General features: G+C 27.0%; 1 protein-coding gene across 1 annotated transcript in view; it reads left to right on the forward strand.

The window, feature by feature from the left end:
- LOC107455835 (protein FAM91A1) overlaps positions 1–18445 on the forward strand; it is a 71555-nt gene that overhangs the window by 41695 nt on the left and 11415 nt on the right. The window contains exons 14-19 of the mRNA XM_016073548.3: positions 494–580; positions 2180–2397; positions 7428–7515; positions 8966–9076; positions 11805–11918; positions 16449–16503. Coding sequence (XP_015929034.1) covers positions 494–580; positions 2180–2397; positions 7428–7515; positions 8966–9076; positions 11805–11918; positions 16449–16503 — 673 coding nt within the window. The remainder of the gene's footprint in view (positions 1–493; positions 581–2179; positions 2398–7427; positions 7516–8965; positions 9077–11804; positions 11919–16448; positions 16504–18445) is intronic.

Genomic DNA, 18445 nt, shown 5'->3' on the forward strand with positions numbered 1-18445 from the left:
AGATATCATTGATCCATTCTCAAAAAATGTTGGGTATCATGTTAAGAAATGTTTTTGATAAATGTATTTAAAGTTTTTCTGGTATTGTCACTGAGTTTTATTAGTTTATCTGAATATTTCGACTGCATTTTTTTAGTTGCTTTTAAAAAGTATTTTAAATATGTTTTTTTTTTACAACTTTCAACTGTGTATAACCTTTTAGTGAATTTTTCTTATATTTTTAGATTACCCAGTTTTTGCATATCAATAAGAAACTAACTCTCTCAATGTTTATTCAGACTTTCCCTGACTTTTGGACTACTTGTTTTCTTGTAATAAAATATAGTTTGTTCCCTTATTACGCAATGAAAAAATGATGTATACTAGAAAATTCTCTCATAAGCTTTTGTTGTGTTTGGTGTTAAATAAAAATAAATTGAACGCATGAGAAACTGTACATTATTTTCTTGTTAATTGTATTATTTCTCTGCTTACGCTTCAAAATTCTTTCCAGGGATTAAAAAGTCATGCTGTAACAATGTTTGAAGTTGGGAAACTATCTGATGAATCTATGGATAGCTTTCTGACTGAATTATCTAAGGTGAGAGATACTTTATTTCTGACAATATTATGAAGTGTACAATCTGCAAAGTAATAAAGCAATAACGTTTTATCTAGGTATTGGACTTTCAGAAATTAAAAAGAAATCTATATAGTTTAAAAAGTTAACCTGAATTTGCTTTTTTGTTTGTGCTTGCAATATTTTAAATTATGAAGAATGCAAAAATGAATTTCCTCAGAAATATCTTTATTTGATGAGATTTTGATTTTTGACCTTTGGAATATGAGAGGTAGATACAAACTGGAAAATATAGTCCTGATAAATTAATCAAAAGAGAGCCCAGTTTTTACCCCTTAATGATAATGTTACTTTTCATGTACTTTACTATATCTCTGGAACAGTTAAGAGTAATCAAACACATAATTTTAAAACACACTCATCTAAGCATAATTCTAAGTAAAAAATTATTTTTAATGATTATTTATTTAATTAAATAATAATCTCAAAAATTTTTTAATTATAAGTTTTATGTATTTTTACATCATTTTTGAACTCCATAATAATTTTAAAGTATGAACCGATATGCTAGCCTAGTCTGTCAAATCTGCTTTTGAGCATTGTAAATTTATAAAATATGACTTTTTTTTAAACTAAACATAAAAAGATAACTCAAAAATTATTTAGCCAACCTGTAGTTTTAAAAGTGAAAATAAAACTTTCTTCTTTAATACTTTTGAATGAAATTGCAAGGTGTGTTTAAAAATTCGATGAATAGCCACATAAAATAAAAGTTATTTTTAAAGATTGCATTTATCTCAGAAACATTTAAAATCAATCTAAAAACATATTTTTCTCTCATTATTTCCTATTGCGTTAAATTAATCGTAAAATTTTTTTGCTTAACTGTTGTTGAATTAGATGCTTGCGGAACACAATTTGTTATGTGTTGGAAATGTTGATAGTTATTCTAAATCAGTCAGATGTACACTCATATTACATTCACTTACATCACAATGTAAATATGAAGGTTTGAGGTTGTGATGTTTTCTGTAACAGACCTTCTCAAGAGTTAAGTTTTCTTCACAGAGAAAAGTAAAAGAGTCAAGAGTTTTCTGTTTCTACTAAAAGTTTTTCTGAAAGTTTCTATGTGCCTAATGACTGATTATCTGCAGAATGCTCAGTAAAATTAGGAATTGGTGAATGACACTGAATCAATATGTATAAAGGGTGAGACATTCTTAAAATCTCTTTCAGGTCTACTTCCCTTAAGAGTCATGTGCACGGCACATTTAGTTTTTGCATTAAATCTTGTTATTTATTTTAATCATTGTAAATAATAATCACAACCCATTTTGTCCTCATAAATGTATTAAATTTAATCAACTTTTTGATACAAAATAAACTAAAGTTAATTAAAAAGGTGCAGTAATCCCATTTCACAAGATTATAGACAGTTCAGTTTTTATCAAGAAAAAAAAAGTAAGCATAATTCTTTCATGTTCCAATTGATTTTTTTTCTTCAAAAAAATATTATTAAATATTAAAATTTGTGGTTATTTTAGATAACTGATTAATTGAATCCTAGATAGCTAGGCTATTATATGATACCATAGTTTAAACAAATTGTTTATTTTTCAGGTGGCCAATGTGGGAGAAGGTGAAGCAAGAAGATATTTTGATCATGCTTTTTCTTTACGGGATACAATAATATTTCTTCGACATAATAATGAACTTTTATATGATTCTAAAAATGATATAAGTGCCTCTAATCCTATTGGATTGGATTTACTCAGATGTGAGAGCTTGCAAAATTTAGATCCTGAAACCTGTTCACGACTTTTATTAAAAAATTATAGGTATATTTTTTTTAACCAATAGTATTAATTATTTGAATTTATATATGTACATACAATAATTGTTCATTTCAATGAGTAGGACATGTTATTTTATGTTTATTATGAGTTGAAAATTTCTTGTCTCTCGCTTTTGCATCAAGTTATTTTTGACGAAAACACGTTTGTCCTCTGTTTAAGTGAACAATATAAGATGGGTAAAATTGATATTTTATTACTGATATCAATAAAATGAAAAATGAACGTTTTACCATTCTAATACTTACAATCTTAACCCTTTCAATCAACAGTCTACAACCTATAGGCAAAAGCAGATAAGTATTTTAAAAGGGAAAGAGCTGAATGTGACTATTTTTTTAAGTATTTTAATTCTTTTGCTAATTCAACATTAAATATTTGCAATTGCTTATTAACACACATTATTATCTGTGATAAAACTTAGATATATGTCATTCAAAGTGAAATTGAATAAGGAAATCTCATCACATATTTTCAAGAAAATAATTTTCCTCATAATTAATAATAATTTTTTTCATAAATAATTTTAATCATCATAATTTTTTCAGAATTTTTAGGCCAAAACTATAATTAAAGGGTTATTTTGAAAATTGACTCGAATTAACAATAAGGCATAACTACAGGCAATGGCTTGTATATTAAAACTATCTATCTTTTTTTCTGAGCCAATTTTCTCAATTTTTGTGCCATTATAAAGAAAAAAAGGCAGCACTTATGTATTTAAGTTATTGAAATGCTAAAAATATTTATATAAGGTTTTAAAAAGTTTTATTGACATAATGTTTTCGGGAATTTGTTTCACAAATCTCAAGAATTTTTTACAGTAAAGTAACAATTTTTCCCATAATGTTAAATATCATACTTATTAACACTCGAAAAATCAAGAGGATGTTTTCTTTTTGTCATTAAAATTTCTTGACCTCAATTTTATCTTATAATGGTAAAAGTTATATTTTTCCATATTAAAAATCAAAAGGGTGTTTTATGTTTTTGGTCGGTAAAAAAATAAAAAGGGATTTTTAGCGAAAATGATTTTCTTATGGCACAAAAGTTTCTTGATCTTATTATTTTTTTTTACATAATGATAAATGTATAAACTTTTCAACATAGAAAACTTCATAAAGTTTTTTTATTGGTCATTTAAAAAATTAAGAGCAGTTTTTAGCTCAAATATTTAAAAAACATATTAAGGTGAACTAACAAAGTTCCCTGATATTAGTCAAATTAAGAAAACACCCTCTTGATTTTCTCATATTGAAATATATGACATTTATTTTTACAAAAAAAAAAGGAGTTGAAGAAACTTATTCGTTTTTGTCTCTATATCAAAAAACCGTAATAGTTATTACAAGTTGTTACCTAATGTTGTTGGCAAGTGAAATTACTTTATGATTAATTTTTAATTGATTATAATATTTAATATTGATTATTGATAAGTTTTTGTGTTGCACTTTCTCTATTTCTAAGTTAAAATATTTTTTTTTCAAGAACAGTTGATTTTTATACAAATCTAGGTATCACTTCATTTCCTTACAATCAACAAAATGTGCGTATAGGAAGATATAATAAATCGAGATTTTATGAACAATATGATTTTTTAAAAATTGACTTTTAAGGAACAAAATAATGATGATTGAGGGAGAAGCATAGAGGTTGGTGAGTGGAGCCTCCTAGCACCATAAAAAATTTTGATTTATTTTGGCAGAAAACCACTTTTTATTTTTTTACTGACCATAAAAAAACACTTTATTTTTTCTACATTGAAAAAATATGGCATTTAACATTATGAGGAAAGAAAATAGAGATGAGAAAGTTTATTCTTGAGCTGCAAAGAAATCATGAAATATTTTAACTACAAACCACTTTTATTTCTTACTGACCAAAAACAAAAAACACCCTCTTGATTTTTTTTTGTTGAAAAGAATGATATTTAACAGTATGAGAAAAAAATGGAGGTGATAAAAGTTGTTGCTTCTCAGTAAAAAATTCTTAAAATTTGTCAAAAAAATTCCCCCAAAATTATTTTAATAAAACCTTTGAAAAACTTATAAAATACATTTTTAGCATTTTAATAGCTTAAATACATAGCGCTGCCCTTTTCTTTCTAATGACACCAAAATTAAAAAAATTGGCTCATAAATAAAAAAAGGTGATATTTTTAACCTACCTAACCAGTCACCATCTGTATTTATACCATTTCCTTAAATTGAGTCAATTTTCAAAATTTTCAATTTATTATATTTTTGGGTCCAAAAAATCTTGTTGTTTTTCATCATTTGACATTTTCTATAAAATATGTACCATTTTGAAAATCTGTGACATGACAGCTATTGGTTGATTTTGCTTGGAATGAGAAATATGCTTTAGACACAAAGCAACTCAACAATCAAGGCTTACAAGGTCAAAATCACTAAAAAATCTAGCTAATATTATATGTTTTCTTTGATGGGGAGGCTGTGGTGCTTTATGAATTGCTAGTGATTGAGTAGACTGTCCTTGATCAATATTATTTGATTGTTTCGTGGGAGGTTTCTGTTAAGCAATTAATTGAAAACGAATTGGAATATTGCTAAAACTCATGAGTTTTGCATTAAGACAATGTACCATCTTTTTCTGAATTATTAATCAAATTTTACTAAAACATGCAACAAATACACTTCTACAAGCACTGCATTTTCCTGATATGTTAATCTGTTATTTTATCTGTATGGTTGAAATAGCCTTTTTGTGGTCATTGTTTTGAATCCATTAATTCGGCCAGGAAAATTTTTTCTATGAACTCCAAAGGGCATTCCCAAAAGTCATTGTAAGGCATGTTTAGGTAATTGCAAATAAGGTTGGCAGAAATGTTTGGAAGTTCAAAAGGAGTATTTTGAAAAGGAATTTTAATTAAAACTAAAGATAAATTAATATCTTTAGTTTTATGCAACCACTTGGATTGTTTTATCTTTTAGAGGATTAAAAAAGTCAGCAGGTCAATTGAACATCCAAAATCATCATAGTCAGATAATTAAAAATATTTAATAGCTCAGATGTTAATGCTTTTGACTATTTAAGATACATAATTAAATTCCCGCAGTGGACTGATCGTCAAGACACAGTTCCTAATAGAACACCAAAGTCAAGCATCACTGGCTGCGGCCAGTGTGTGGGTGGGTGACCACCCCTATGGCAGAATTTTTTTTGAGCTATCTGCGACAAAACTCTCTAGCACTGATATTTTTCTGCAAGATACTTTTAATAACAAACATATATGTTACTAATTTAAAACAACAAAAGCGCTGTGTTCGCAAAAAGAACTAAATAAATTTTTTATTGAACATATAAGAATTTTTATTCTAATATTATGGGTGATGTTCTCGCAATTTGTTGAGGGAGGGGGATGCAGGAACTATTTCCTTCGCATTTTGTAAATGATCATCATAATAAAAAAATATAATTAAAAATCATGAAATCTGTAGTAGTACTTGCCGAAGAAAAGATTGGAGACGAAACCACGCGAATCGGACTCCTCAAATGCATCTTTCGTTTTGAGATTAGGCCGTTGTATTAAATAATATCGTATAAAAATATCTGATTTAAAAACTATCGAGAAATCAGCAGCAGTAACTGCCAAAAATTGTTTAGAATTATTGCCTTAAAAAGTAAATACTTAAATGCACGATTTGAATTTTCCATATTGTTTGAAATATATCGGGATATTTTAAATCCCTGTGAAAATTAATATCAATAACTGACGAAAATACAATCGAAACATTACATCGATTTACGATACTATCGGTGTAAATTGAGTACTTCAAAAAGTAATTACTTAAATACATATGTCAAATATTACATATAAATTTCTGAAAAAAGGAAATTTTGTTTATTTATCAAAAAAGAAATCTTTCTACAAGAACTCTATAACATTCTGCGACAATATCGCCGTGTCGCGGCGATTCTGTTACGGGGTGACCACTTTGATCAGCCTGCAAAGGGACCGAGGATACACGATATCGGTCCTCGTTAAACTGTTCTACTGTGAAGTGCTCAACTTCGCACACAGGTCGTCGGGCTACAAAAGCAGGGATGCCTTCCCATCTGCAGACTATAAAATTGTGATTGCATGTCTTCGGATCATCCTCAGGGATGTTTCCCAGACTGCTGCCAATAGCCCATTGTGCAGCTCGAGTGCAACGTAAACCAACAGCAACATAAATAAATGTGCTATTTATTTCATTCACCTTAGTTTATTTTAACTTATTTTAAATTTTTTTCCTTTCAAGTATACAAATTTTGATTAATAATTTTTTTAAATTGACTATGTGCCTTATTTCTGACAGCTATATAATATTTTACTTTTGATAACATAGCTGCCAACCCTATTGAATTTTCCCAATTAACTACTAGGTATTTCCAGCTTTCTCCTTATCTAATAAATTATCTTGGTTTTTATATATTATCTTAAAGTGGGAAATGTTTTGAAAAAATCTTTACCCAAAAGATTATTTGCTTAGCTTATCCGTTTTTCTCTCTGTTTTGTGTTGTTGGATGCTAGTTTTCTGACAATTTAATTTTTGCATATTTAGTTTTTGAATTTTATGCTTTTATTTCATTGATCTAAAAAAATTTGTTTTTACTGTCAAATATTTTAATCCAATAGCCTTCTTTGTTGGGGTAAGGGGAACAAAAATTGCCAGTTTTCAATGCAAGAAATAGTTTCTCAAGTTTAAAATATCTTCATATCTTAGACAAACTTATGCCCATATTTTTTGTACTAAAATTCGTATAAACTAGATAGCTGAAAATTTGGCTTAATTTTGCACTATATGTTAATAAAATAGAAGAAAATGTTAAAAATATCAGAGTTTTCTCATTGAAACACTTTCTTATTTGCATCTCAACAATGACTGTATGATGTTACAGAAAAACTAAATTTATCCTCTTTTTTATTACTGTTGCGTGTTAATTATTTTCTACATTAATAAGTATGCTAAAAACTTTTATAATGAGTAATTAATATTTTTATTTTTAAGTTTACTGATTTCAATGTCTCCATTAACAAATGAAATAAGACCTGTTAGCAGCTGCTCTCCAGCTCACCTAGGACCACCAATATCAGAAGTGAGTAGAGATTATACTTAAATTATATATACTATCCTACAGCATCTTGTGGAATGTCTAAGATAGAGTTGGGTAAAATGCTATTGATTGCAACTGTGATTACAAATAGTCATAATTTATGATTACAATGAAATAAAATTTATGATTGCTAGTACTCATAATTTTCAGTGAAGTAACTATTTACCACTATTTGAAGTGCAATTTCAATTTAATATATTTCTGCTCAGATTTCTTTATGTATATAATATAATAATGATTGTAGTTTTATGTTAAAATTTTTTTCTCTAAAAGTCTTAGTAATATAAAAAAAAAAAAATTAAAGTACATGTAAAATAAGAAATATGTATGCTTAATATCAAATGAAAAAAAAATAGAGATATTTTTGTATTATTAAGTATGCTGAAAACTTTTATAATGAGTGATTAATATTTTTATTTTTAAGTTTATACATAAATAGTAAAATATCTTCATATCCTCGGCAAACTTATGCCCCATATTAAAAGTCAGACCTTGTCTGACATCGTCAGGCATTTGGAGGATAAGCCACAGTAACAGAAGAAAATCCTTTATCTGACAGTAAAATCAACTCTTTTCATTTCTTTTTGTTTGAAATAAAGAGAGAAAAAATTCAAACTTCAAAAAATTATATTAAAAAAATTTTAGTAGGCACAAGAGTGGGAAAGTTATATTGTAAGCAGTAGAAGGATATAAAATGTTAAACTCTAACAACATTAGGTACTAAAAGTATGAAAAAAAATCAGTATTGTTAACTAAATCTGGAACAATGAGGAGGACATAGAAAGGCCACTTAAGCATTCTCAGAGTTGTGGGTGTTGTATTTACCTAAAGACGAAAGATTTTCAAGAAAAATATGAATAATTAAATATTTGAATGAAAAGAACCTCCTGATATATATTAGTAAATTGAGTTTTTACAAAATTTGTGAAAATTTTGTACAATTCTATATTTAATAAAAATAGAAAAAATTATTGGGTGGAGTGCAGAAAGAAGTCTAATTAGACATGCGATTTCGATTACAAGATTTGTAAAAAACAAACAACTGCTGCCCAGCCTGTTGAAAAAATTGCTGTGCCAGAGCATCAAACGTAATTCTTATAACTGTTTACATAAGATTTGCATAAATCAGATTATAAAAAATGGTCGCATTTGAACCTTGTTTCTTTATTTAACTAGCATTAAACGTAGTTGCTAGGAATTGCTACAAACTACTGTTTTTTATATTGTACTTCTTATTAGACTACTTTTTTTTTCAAAAAAGTGGCACACTACACTACAGGGTGAGGTAAACTGTTAATCAGTGTCTTATTTATTTGTATTAGTGTAATTTTGTTTCTAATGTGCTTTAGTTATTAAATTATCTTAAGTATATTAAATTTTTGTGATGTCTTAGTGTTTATAACATTGCTTTAAACCTGAATATTTTATTTAGATTAGCTCTGTTTGGTTCAAACTTTTCATATATTTCATAACAAAATCTGGTCCTCCTTCATTACTCTTAACAAAAGGTACTCGTCTTCGAAAACTACCTGAAGTATTTAAGGTAAATATTTTATTTATAGAAAGTTCTGAGATAGTTCTCTTACATATAAAGGCTGCAAATATTTTATTGCCTTCAAGTTTCTATCATAACATATAAATCTTCCTAAATTGTGATTAATTTATTACTCATTACACTTATTTGAACTGAATTTTTATATCAAACGCTAACTGAAGCCCACTTAAAAAGGTTTTGACACAATTATGAAACCTTTGCCTTCATTGAATCTCAGTCTTCATTCTTAGATAATGAACTTCAATCTTTAAAAACAAACTTCAAGTATTGTAAAATGTATAATGTTTTTTCATAAAAAGCTCACAAATTCATTCTCTAAAAAGGAGTATTCCCAAAAATTACTGAATTTACGATATGACAGTTAGATATTGGTACTTAATTTAATTCTAAATTATAAAATATCTTATAATTTAAATAATAAAAAACATTGAAAGACGCAATTTTACTAATTCAACACTATTTTAACTTACATAAATGTGTCTAGAAGAAGTACTTTTTCGAATGAGAATTATTTTATGTACAGTGCATAAAAAGAATGTGAACAAATCATCCTGAATAACTTCTAAGCTGATGATTAAATTTACATGCTATAGAACTTAAACTTAAAGGTTCACATAGGTAACCTCGAATTTGCTAATTAATTTGTGCAGACGTTAAGTTACGAAATTAGACACAAAAACATACTTTCTCTGGTATAGCTAAAAAGGTATGCTAATGCATACCTTTTTTTTTGTTGACAGATTTATATCCCTGATTCATATAGTGGCATATATATAGGCTAGCCTAACATATAATGGCTAGCCGCAATATGGTCCAAATAGCTTGGTCAGGAGAGTGGTCCAAAGTTTGAACCTCTTAATGTAAATTTAATTTTTTTGCGTATTTTACCATATCTCGAGAACAATTGACAAATTTTTGCACACAATTAGGAAATTCATTTATCCAAAGATAATTCTATGCAAAAAATAATTTTTGACAATTATTATTTTTTATTAATTTATTTAATAATGATCGAAACAACTTTTAATTGTAAGCTCTAGAATTTGTTATATTTAAAGAATAATTTTAAATTGCAAAATTTAAAATATGAGCAAAATTGGTCAAATAATTTCTAAGAAATCAAATTTTGACCATACAACTTTTTAAAATTCGATTTCTCAGAAACTACTTGACTGATTTTGTTCAAATTTTGTATTTTGTCTCATAAAATGTATTCTTTGAACATGATGTGCAAATTTATAAACCTTATAATTCATAATTTTTTTCTACTATTAATGAATATAATAAAAAAATAATTATTAAAATTTTTTTTTTGCATGGAATTATCTTTGGATAAATAAATTGTATAATTGTGTGCAAAAATTTTTCAATTCACTTAAAAAGTTCTCAAGACATAGCAAAACAAGCTAACGTAAAATTTATATGAAGAGGTTCAAACTTTAAACCACTCTCATGAACAAACTATTGGGACTATATTTCCCAGATTGTGGTTACTCCAAATCCTTCAGTAATCCAAATGCATCAAAAAGTACATATTTATTCAGATAAAGTACATTTTTGTATCTAATTTCTAAACTTAAAATATAGTCTGCACAAATTGACTGGATTATTTGAGGTCACCCTCTCAAATCATTAAGATTTAGTCTTTGTACATGAAAATCCAATCATTAGATTAAAAGTAATGCTGAGTTATTCGTGCACTGTACAGTGATTATTTTAGGTATTTGTTTGTGGTAGTAAAAAAATACTACTTTTTTACTTCCGTACTTTCATGTATAATACTGTTCTTAGGTTCCTACTATTAAACATAATGTCATGCCAGACCAGGGGTCGTCAAACTTTTTTGATATGAGGAACTATAACAACTAAAATCGGTTAAAATTTGCTCAAATTTTTGTGCAGCTATTGAGTATTGACTACACAAACTGTTTGTCTTACCCAAACTTTGTATTTAGTTTTTTCTTATTACAGCATATTCTTACATTAAAAAATTAACACTTTGTAAAAAAAATTGCATTTATTGCTGTCATAAAGCATAGTTATCGCAAACTGTATCTGAATATATTTTTTTAATGTTATCAAATGTCTGGAGTTTAGACTTATTTAAGAAAAGGGACTGTTGTTTTATATCAATTTTCTTATTATTCCAAATATGATGTTTTAGAAAATAATTCTTTTTGATTTCTTTCTGCATTTTGGAAACACATGAGCTTTTCTGATAAAGATAAAAATATGTATGTAAAATGTTTCATTATTCTTTAATTGCACCAGTTTGTAAAAACACAAAAATTGGTGGAGTACTTTTAAACATAAGTCACAGAATGAGCAAAAAGTTCCTAAATAAAAGGCCTTTATTTTGACTATGGAGATAAAGTAAGAAAAAAATTACACGATATAATTATTTTACATGAATGTGCCCTTGTCCTTATCTTTGTCTTCTTCTTTTCTTAAACAAGGCAGAGTTCTGGTTGAGAGTTAAAAAGGCTAATAAAGATTGTGTAAAAGTGATGCAAGCATGTCGCAATATTAAGAACCAAAAGAAGTTTTAGCATTTTAACTATTGCAAATGTTGTAAAGCTTTTGATGTGATGATGTATGCATAATTCTTTTTGGTTTTTGTATTTGTTTTTTTCCCTTAAAAGAATATTTGCTACAGAAACTTATTTAAATGTGTTTGATAATTGTTCTCATGAAAAAATTATTATTTTTAATTCAGGGTCATGAAAAGCTGTTGGTGACTACCTGGGCTCATGATCCTAGTACAGTCCTTATGTCAAATGCTTTGCCAATACTTAATGATGCTTTAAATCATTCAGCAGTACTAGTGCAGGTAAAATTTGGGTATATTTTTGTATCAAGCTTATATTGAATAGGCAATCAGCTATCTAAAATAGTATAAATATTAAAGATATTTTAGGGTATACATTTTTAAAAGTGTGCACAGGATCCAAAATAATATTTCAATTTAATTCAAAAGTTGTACTTTTTTATTTTTAAATAAAATTTTGAGAAATTCTATTTTTTTAATGAATATAAATGCTGTGTGAAAGTGAAAAATGTCATCTGTATAACACATTTTTATGTTGATATTTAATAATTGTTATAAAAGTCTTCTTAAAATACAAAAATGGAACAATTGTGTATTTTTTTTCCTACTCAAAAAGGGCTCTCACTTGAAGACAGTTTTAAGGATTCTTATAGTGACCTTAATTTTCTTTAAAACCCTTTAAAAAGTCAAAATTTATTTATAAAGCCTTAAATTTCATTCTTACTTGACTTAGTTTACCTTTTTTTATCGTATACCAATTTTCATTGTTGCTTCTAATGGAATTTTGACATTCTTGAGTTCTGCTAGTATTAAATAGACTTAATAGTTGTGAAATTCTAATAATTTTATGTGACAAAATGTATGAGTAAAAAGTTACACTTTTCATTTATGAAACCCTTATAACTTTTAAATTTTTTGTTCTATCACCACAGTTTTGATCTCATTCAACTCAACATAAAATAAAATACATTACTTTCCTACATAGTAATGTCAGACATGAAAACAGTTATAAGTACAAAACTGTTTTTTTTTTTTTATACATAACCAAATTTATAATTCTTGAACTATTAGTCCAATTAATTTAGTTTCATATGATTCTTCACAAAAAATACACCAGAAATGATGTATCACTTCGAAATAGCAATGTTTAATTTTCTCCCCACTAGTAGTAGATAAATTTTTACCAGTACCTTAAAACTTCAAAGCATACTTGTCAGGCCTTCTATATATTAGGCCTTTCATGCACCATTCTATTTTGTAATTAAACATAATATTTCTGGTGAAAATTTGATAAGTTAATTTTTTCTATACTATTTATCCTGTTACGTAATATTTATCTGATCTTAAATATCCTATTTTTAGGAAATGAAGAGAAACACTCTTACATTTAAAGATTTTAATGTCCTTTTTTCATGTAACTCTTATATAGTTTCGTTATAAAATGCATGTTATAATATCTTAAATAATGCTAGATATTTTTTAAAAAAGAAACTGTCCCCCCCACCCTAACAGAAAAGAAATATTTTATGTTATGACAATGCTATGTAGCAAAAAATGTAATCCTGAATTAACTATAAAAGTTACTATCATAATACTTTATATCTCTATTAAATTGTTTTACCAATTCAAACAATAACTTGAACTAATTACTTACAGGAGTTTTTCCAGTCTTTAAAATCAATGTGCACTTGCATTTGAAACTTTCTATTAATTTCATTAATTCTTAAATTTTAGCTAAAATGTTAAATGTTATTGTTGATAGGAAATACATTAATATGAAATGTTAAAGTTTTAAAATGACTTACTTTACTGACAGTAAAGAAGGAGTTGTTCAAATTTCCTCCCCAATATCCAATAAATTAATTTTCTGGATTTCTTAAGACTACAGTAAACAGTTAAAATTTGTCTCCGGATTAGGTTTTTGCACTAAATAATAATACCTTGCAAAATAAAATAATAATAATTATAAGTATATTAGTTTCATTAAATTAAGTGATTCTAAAAGAATCAATGTAAGCATTTTTGTGTTTTGAACTATTAAAAGAATTCTATTCTATATCTGCTAGAATAATTGATAAAACTTGAAAGGTAAATGCATTGCTGTGTGGTATACATATATACCCCATGATTGCAGATAACTTGTATAAAGTATTAATATTAGTAGAAGAGGAGACTTACTATAATAGCTGTCAAGAGAATTAAGGACAACCAGAGCTTATTTTATACAATCTCAAAACATCTCTTGCAACTATTTGATGACACTTTCAGTCCTGTAATACTGTTTTGATAAATATTATAGAAAGATTTAAACACACTAGTATGTGATTTTATATTCTTCCCTGATTTTCGCCATATTTCACCAAATATCACTTGATTTGATTAAATAAGAAAATGAAGCTTCTTTACCAACCATAGTGTGTACCTTCCAACTAGTATGAAATATCTATAGTTTCAGAAAATATTTTTTGTATTGGTTGCACAGACATTGAATTTTAATAAATTTGCTACAAACCTTTGTGGCATAAATCTCCAAGTTAGAGTTTGCCTCCATCATAGGTGCTAAAATCTTTCTAACTTCATTGTGTATTACAATCTCTAACATGTGTGGTGCAAGGGAAGGAAAATATTGATTAATTTCTTCTTTTATAACTTGACTTATAATCATTAGTCGTTCTTGATGTTTTTCAAGTCATGCAACAACAGTACAGGGTATCTGTTACACCTGGGAAGTCATGAATTTCGGTATTGAACAAAATTTGTCATGAAATGTCATGATTTTAACTATTTAAAAAAAATAATCATGGAAGGTCATGGATTTAGGTCGCCGAAAAATCTAATTTTTAAAATGGAATTTACCCCACCCCCCAATTTTATGGTGTTCCCAATATCTGAATTTGTATCAAAATCCCCATTCACAGTCATATTTTATTAAAATATAAAATGTTTTTATCATGTTCTTTAAAAATTATGATGTTCTTTCAAAAAATGAAAGAAAAAACTTCATTTCTTGACCGAATTATCTTTTTTTAATCAATTTAAAATTCTAGCTGAAGCAAGCCAGTCATTGGGGAATTTTTTTTATTCTGAAATGAGAACAGAAAAATCAGTAGTTTTTCTTTCCTTTTCGATGAACAAGAAAAGTATCTTTAGAATATATTTCTGCAGAAAAAGAGAAAAAAATTATTTGCTTTTGTATTTTTTTCAGCTATTTTATTGCTTCAACTCTTTCTTTACTCTGTTTTTTAAATTTAAACTCTATAAATATGAGGATGCAAAGTATAACAGTTTTGGTTATACCTATCATTTCCATTAATGTTATTATAATGCTTTTTTAAATTTATTATTGTGTTTTTGGCGGAAAAGATAGTTACTTCGTTAAGCCATGAACAATTCTTGGAATTAGTCATGATAAGTCATGAATTTGAAAATCTGAAATGTAGCAGATACCCTGGCAGTAACACTTGGTAGCTATTCAAATCTTTTTCGAGGGATTTTCTGTTGTTGCTATTTCTCGACATGTTGGCACCATTTAATAATAATCTCAGAGAGTTAATGTTCTTTGTAAGTAACACTTAATAAATGTATTTTAAAACACCCTTCATAAGATAAGCCACTTTATCATCCTCTCTCATATTTTAATTTACTCTGTGACACAGAGTGAGGATAGCATGGATATAAAATGGGCTGGTTTTTTTCGGAAGGCGAGTGCAAGTTTTTTATTCTTTTTCAGTGTGGTGAGCAGGTTGTAAGCTATCTGTAAATGTGGTTTTGAGATAGGTTTTAAATACTTGTTAACAAAGCTTTATTAGTTTTGAACCACTATTTTGCTGTACCATTAAGAAAAAATATGGGCATTAGCTAAACACTTTTCCTCATGCCAGTTCCAACATTGTCATATATTTTTAAACTCTATTCTCGGGTCTTGACCTGATTCTCTGGAAAATTCAGAAGATTAATGTGCCTTCACTTTAGAGTTTTCACAATTGTTGACAATCGATCACCTTCTTTCTTATTTCTTGTCTCAGACATTGTGAATTCTTTAGGTTTTTATCCTTGAAATCAAGGGCTTCTTTGTAGAATGACTTCCAGAGTTACTTATCTATCCGGCACCTTCAAATAATGTCATGTAGAAATAATGGAAATTACGCTGACAAGTAGAACAGATTTATTAACAAATTTCAAGAATGCAAAGAACATGGTAACTGCCATTTCCACTTGAAATTCGTGAACTTTTTTACAGTATAATAAGGAAAGGGAAATGACGTAAGGGAATATTCTAGAACATTCTATAATTAATAACTGAAATCTTAAATTACATATTTGCATGTTAGTAATCAGGGTAATTTGGAGAATTGAACTCAGAACCTCCAACTTGCTAGATGAGTACTTTTTACAGCCGCTTGGCCATGCTGACACTTTGTGCCAATATGTTCTGTAATAGCTGCAAACAGATTTTAAGTTTTTAATATTTCTTGTTTGAAATAGAAATAAATTTTAGCCTTGTTCAGTTGTCTGATTAGACTTAATAGAAAACTAGAAAACATGAGAAGTAAATTTGTTTTATCATTAATTTTAGAATTATGTCAGCAAAAAAGCCAGCACCCTTTTTAACTTGATTTTTACTTTTATTGTAATACTATTGTTTTATACTATTTTTATTCTATTGTGATTTATTTTTATGCTTGTACAAATAGTTATTTTTTGATGTAAGGTTAATAGTAAACTCCACTGGATTGAACTTCTCTACATCTTAATGTATCATTCTTCTTATTTATCATTCTTCTTATTTATCTTCATTTTTATTTATTTTAGGGTCAAGGTAGTCAAACAGATTTCTTTTATATCCCTTTTCCTTTTTTAGACAGTGGTAAGTGTTTTAACATAAAAATTAAAACAACTATAGATTTATTGCTTAGAAAACAATGATAAAAATTCTAGTAAAATATTTTACTTCCATACCTTGAAATAAATTTTTGAATACAGAAAGAAAAAAAAGGAACGAAAATAATTTTAAATTTTATTAAAGTAAGTGTATATCAAATATATAAAGATAGATTTAAACTTGTTTATTTTTGACTTGCTTTCATGTCCCATCAAAACTACCTTATCCAGCATTCTACACTCTTGATTACTTAGCAAAGTTAAATACTACTGCATTAAATATTGTTCAATTTAATATAAAAAGAATAAGGTTTAATTTTATGAATTATTTGTTCTGTTGTCAAATATTTTTGATAAAATTGATGTTTTAATTTTAAGTGAAACATGGATAACAGAAAACAAATTGGATTTCTTCATTATTCTAGAGTTTGATACATTTCATTGTTACAGATCATATTTTAGATCAAATGAAATTAGTGTTTATATCAAAACCCAACATGATTTCAGAGAAATTACTTATTATTTTGATTTCTCTCAAATTGTTATTTTGCCTTGCCCAATGATTTACTCAAATTAATTATACCAAGCATATTCAGGTCCTATTCTATTAATAATGAACTGAAGAATTTTTTGCTTTAAAAATTTTAAAAATATAATATTAATTGGTAATATAAACATTAAAAAACTAAACTCTTCTAAGCACAGTTATGATTATATAAATATAGAAGCAGTTCCGATTATATAGTTATTATTTTAGAAACATAAAAAATTGGTTATTCTTTTTTAATTAATATTTTTTGAACCATTTCTCGAACTTGTATCAATCATACTTTATTCTTTTATACCAATTTGCTTGTTGAAAATGCTTTTCTTGTATGATTAATCCATGTTACCATAGATCATTACCCTATCTTGTGCAGTATGTAAAGTAATATTACATCCCTACAGATCAAGACTAACGAACTTCAATTCAGTAAACTACAAAAACTTAAAATTTTTTATTAAAAAGACAACTTTAGTTTTCATTTAAAAAAGAATAAAAATAATAATTAAAAAGATAATAAATTTCTAAGTCGGATTAAATCTAAGTAAAACCTCAACGGGTTTAATCTAAGTAAAACCTCCACAGAAATTTTATTTGATATCCAAATGATAATTTTTACAGCATCACCTACAAACAAACTGTTTAAGTACTTAAATCTGAAATTAGAAAAGCTAAAAACATTTATTATCTGCAATTTTAAATAGAGCACTATCAGTAAAAAGTGGAAAGTAATAAACCAAATAATTAATCAAAGTAGTAAAAATTCTTCTCGATAATCGATCTTGATGTCTAACAAGACAATCTGCTTAATGTTCATATTGCCTCATCAAACTCTATAGTTTCTTTTACGAACATCAACTACATGAAATACTTAACATGCAACCATAATTCATTTTTTTCTGTTCTGAAATTAAACCCATTGAAATTTTAAAATTAATAAAAAATTTAAATTATTAAAAAAAGTTGCTCCTGTAACAAAACAGATATAAAATCAATAAGAATTCTTGCAAGTAATTGTGGCAATTCTTTGATACATTTATTCAAAACTAACTAACAGATAGTATATTTTGTTTCCATAACTTATTAACAAAGTGATATAAACAATTTGTCAAACTATGTACCGATTTCTGTATTATCTATATTTAAGTCTTTAAAAAACTATGTAATTTCCCAGAGATACGCTGTCCTAGGATGTACGCCCCACCCTCAAAATTTGACAAAAAATAAGAGCACCATCAGATATGTAGATTATAAAGAGCACCATCAGAGATTCATACAAAAATTAATTGCATGAATGATCACTTATTAAAGTCATGTGTTACAAATAACAAATTATATACAAAATAAATGATTAAACGTTTAACTCATTAAAATGATTATTATT

Source organism: Parasteatoda tepidariorum, chromosome 11 (assembly GCF_982258835.1).
Source record: "Parasteatoda tepidariorum strain Cologne lab strain chromosome 11, Ptep-v5.0, whole genome shotgun sequence".
Classification (NCBI taxonomy): Eukaryota; Metazoa; Arthropoda; class Arachnida; order Araneae; family Theridiidae; genus Parasteatoda; species Parasteatoda tepidariorum.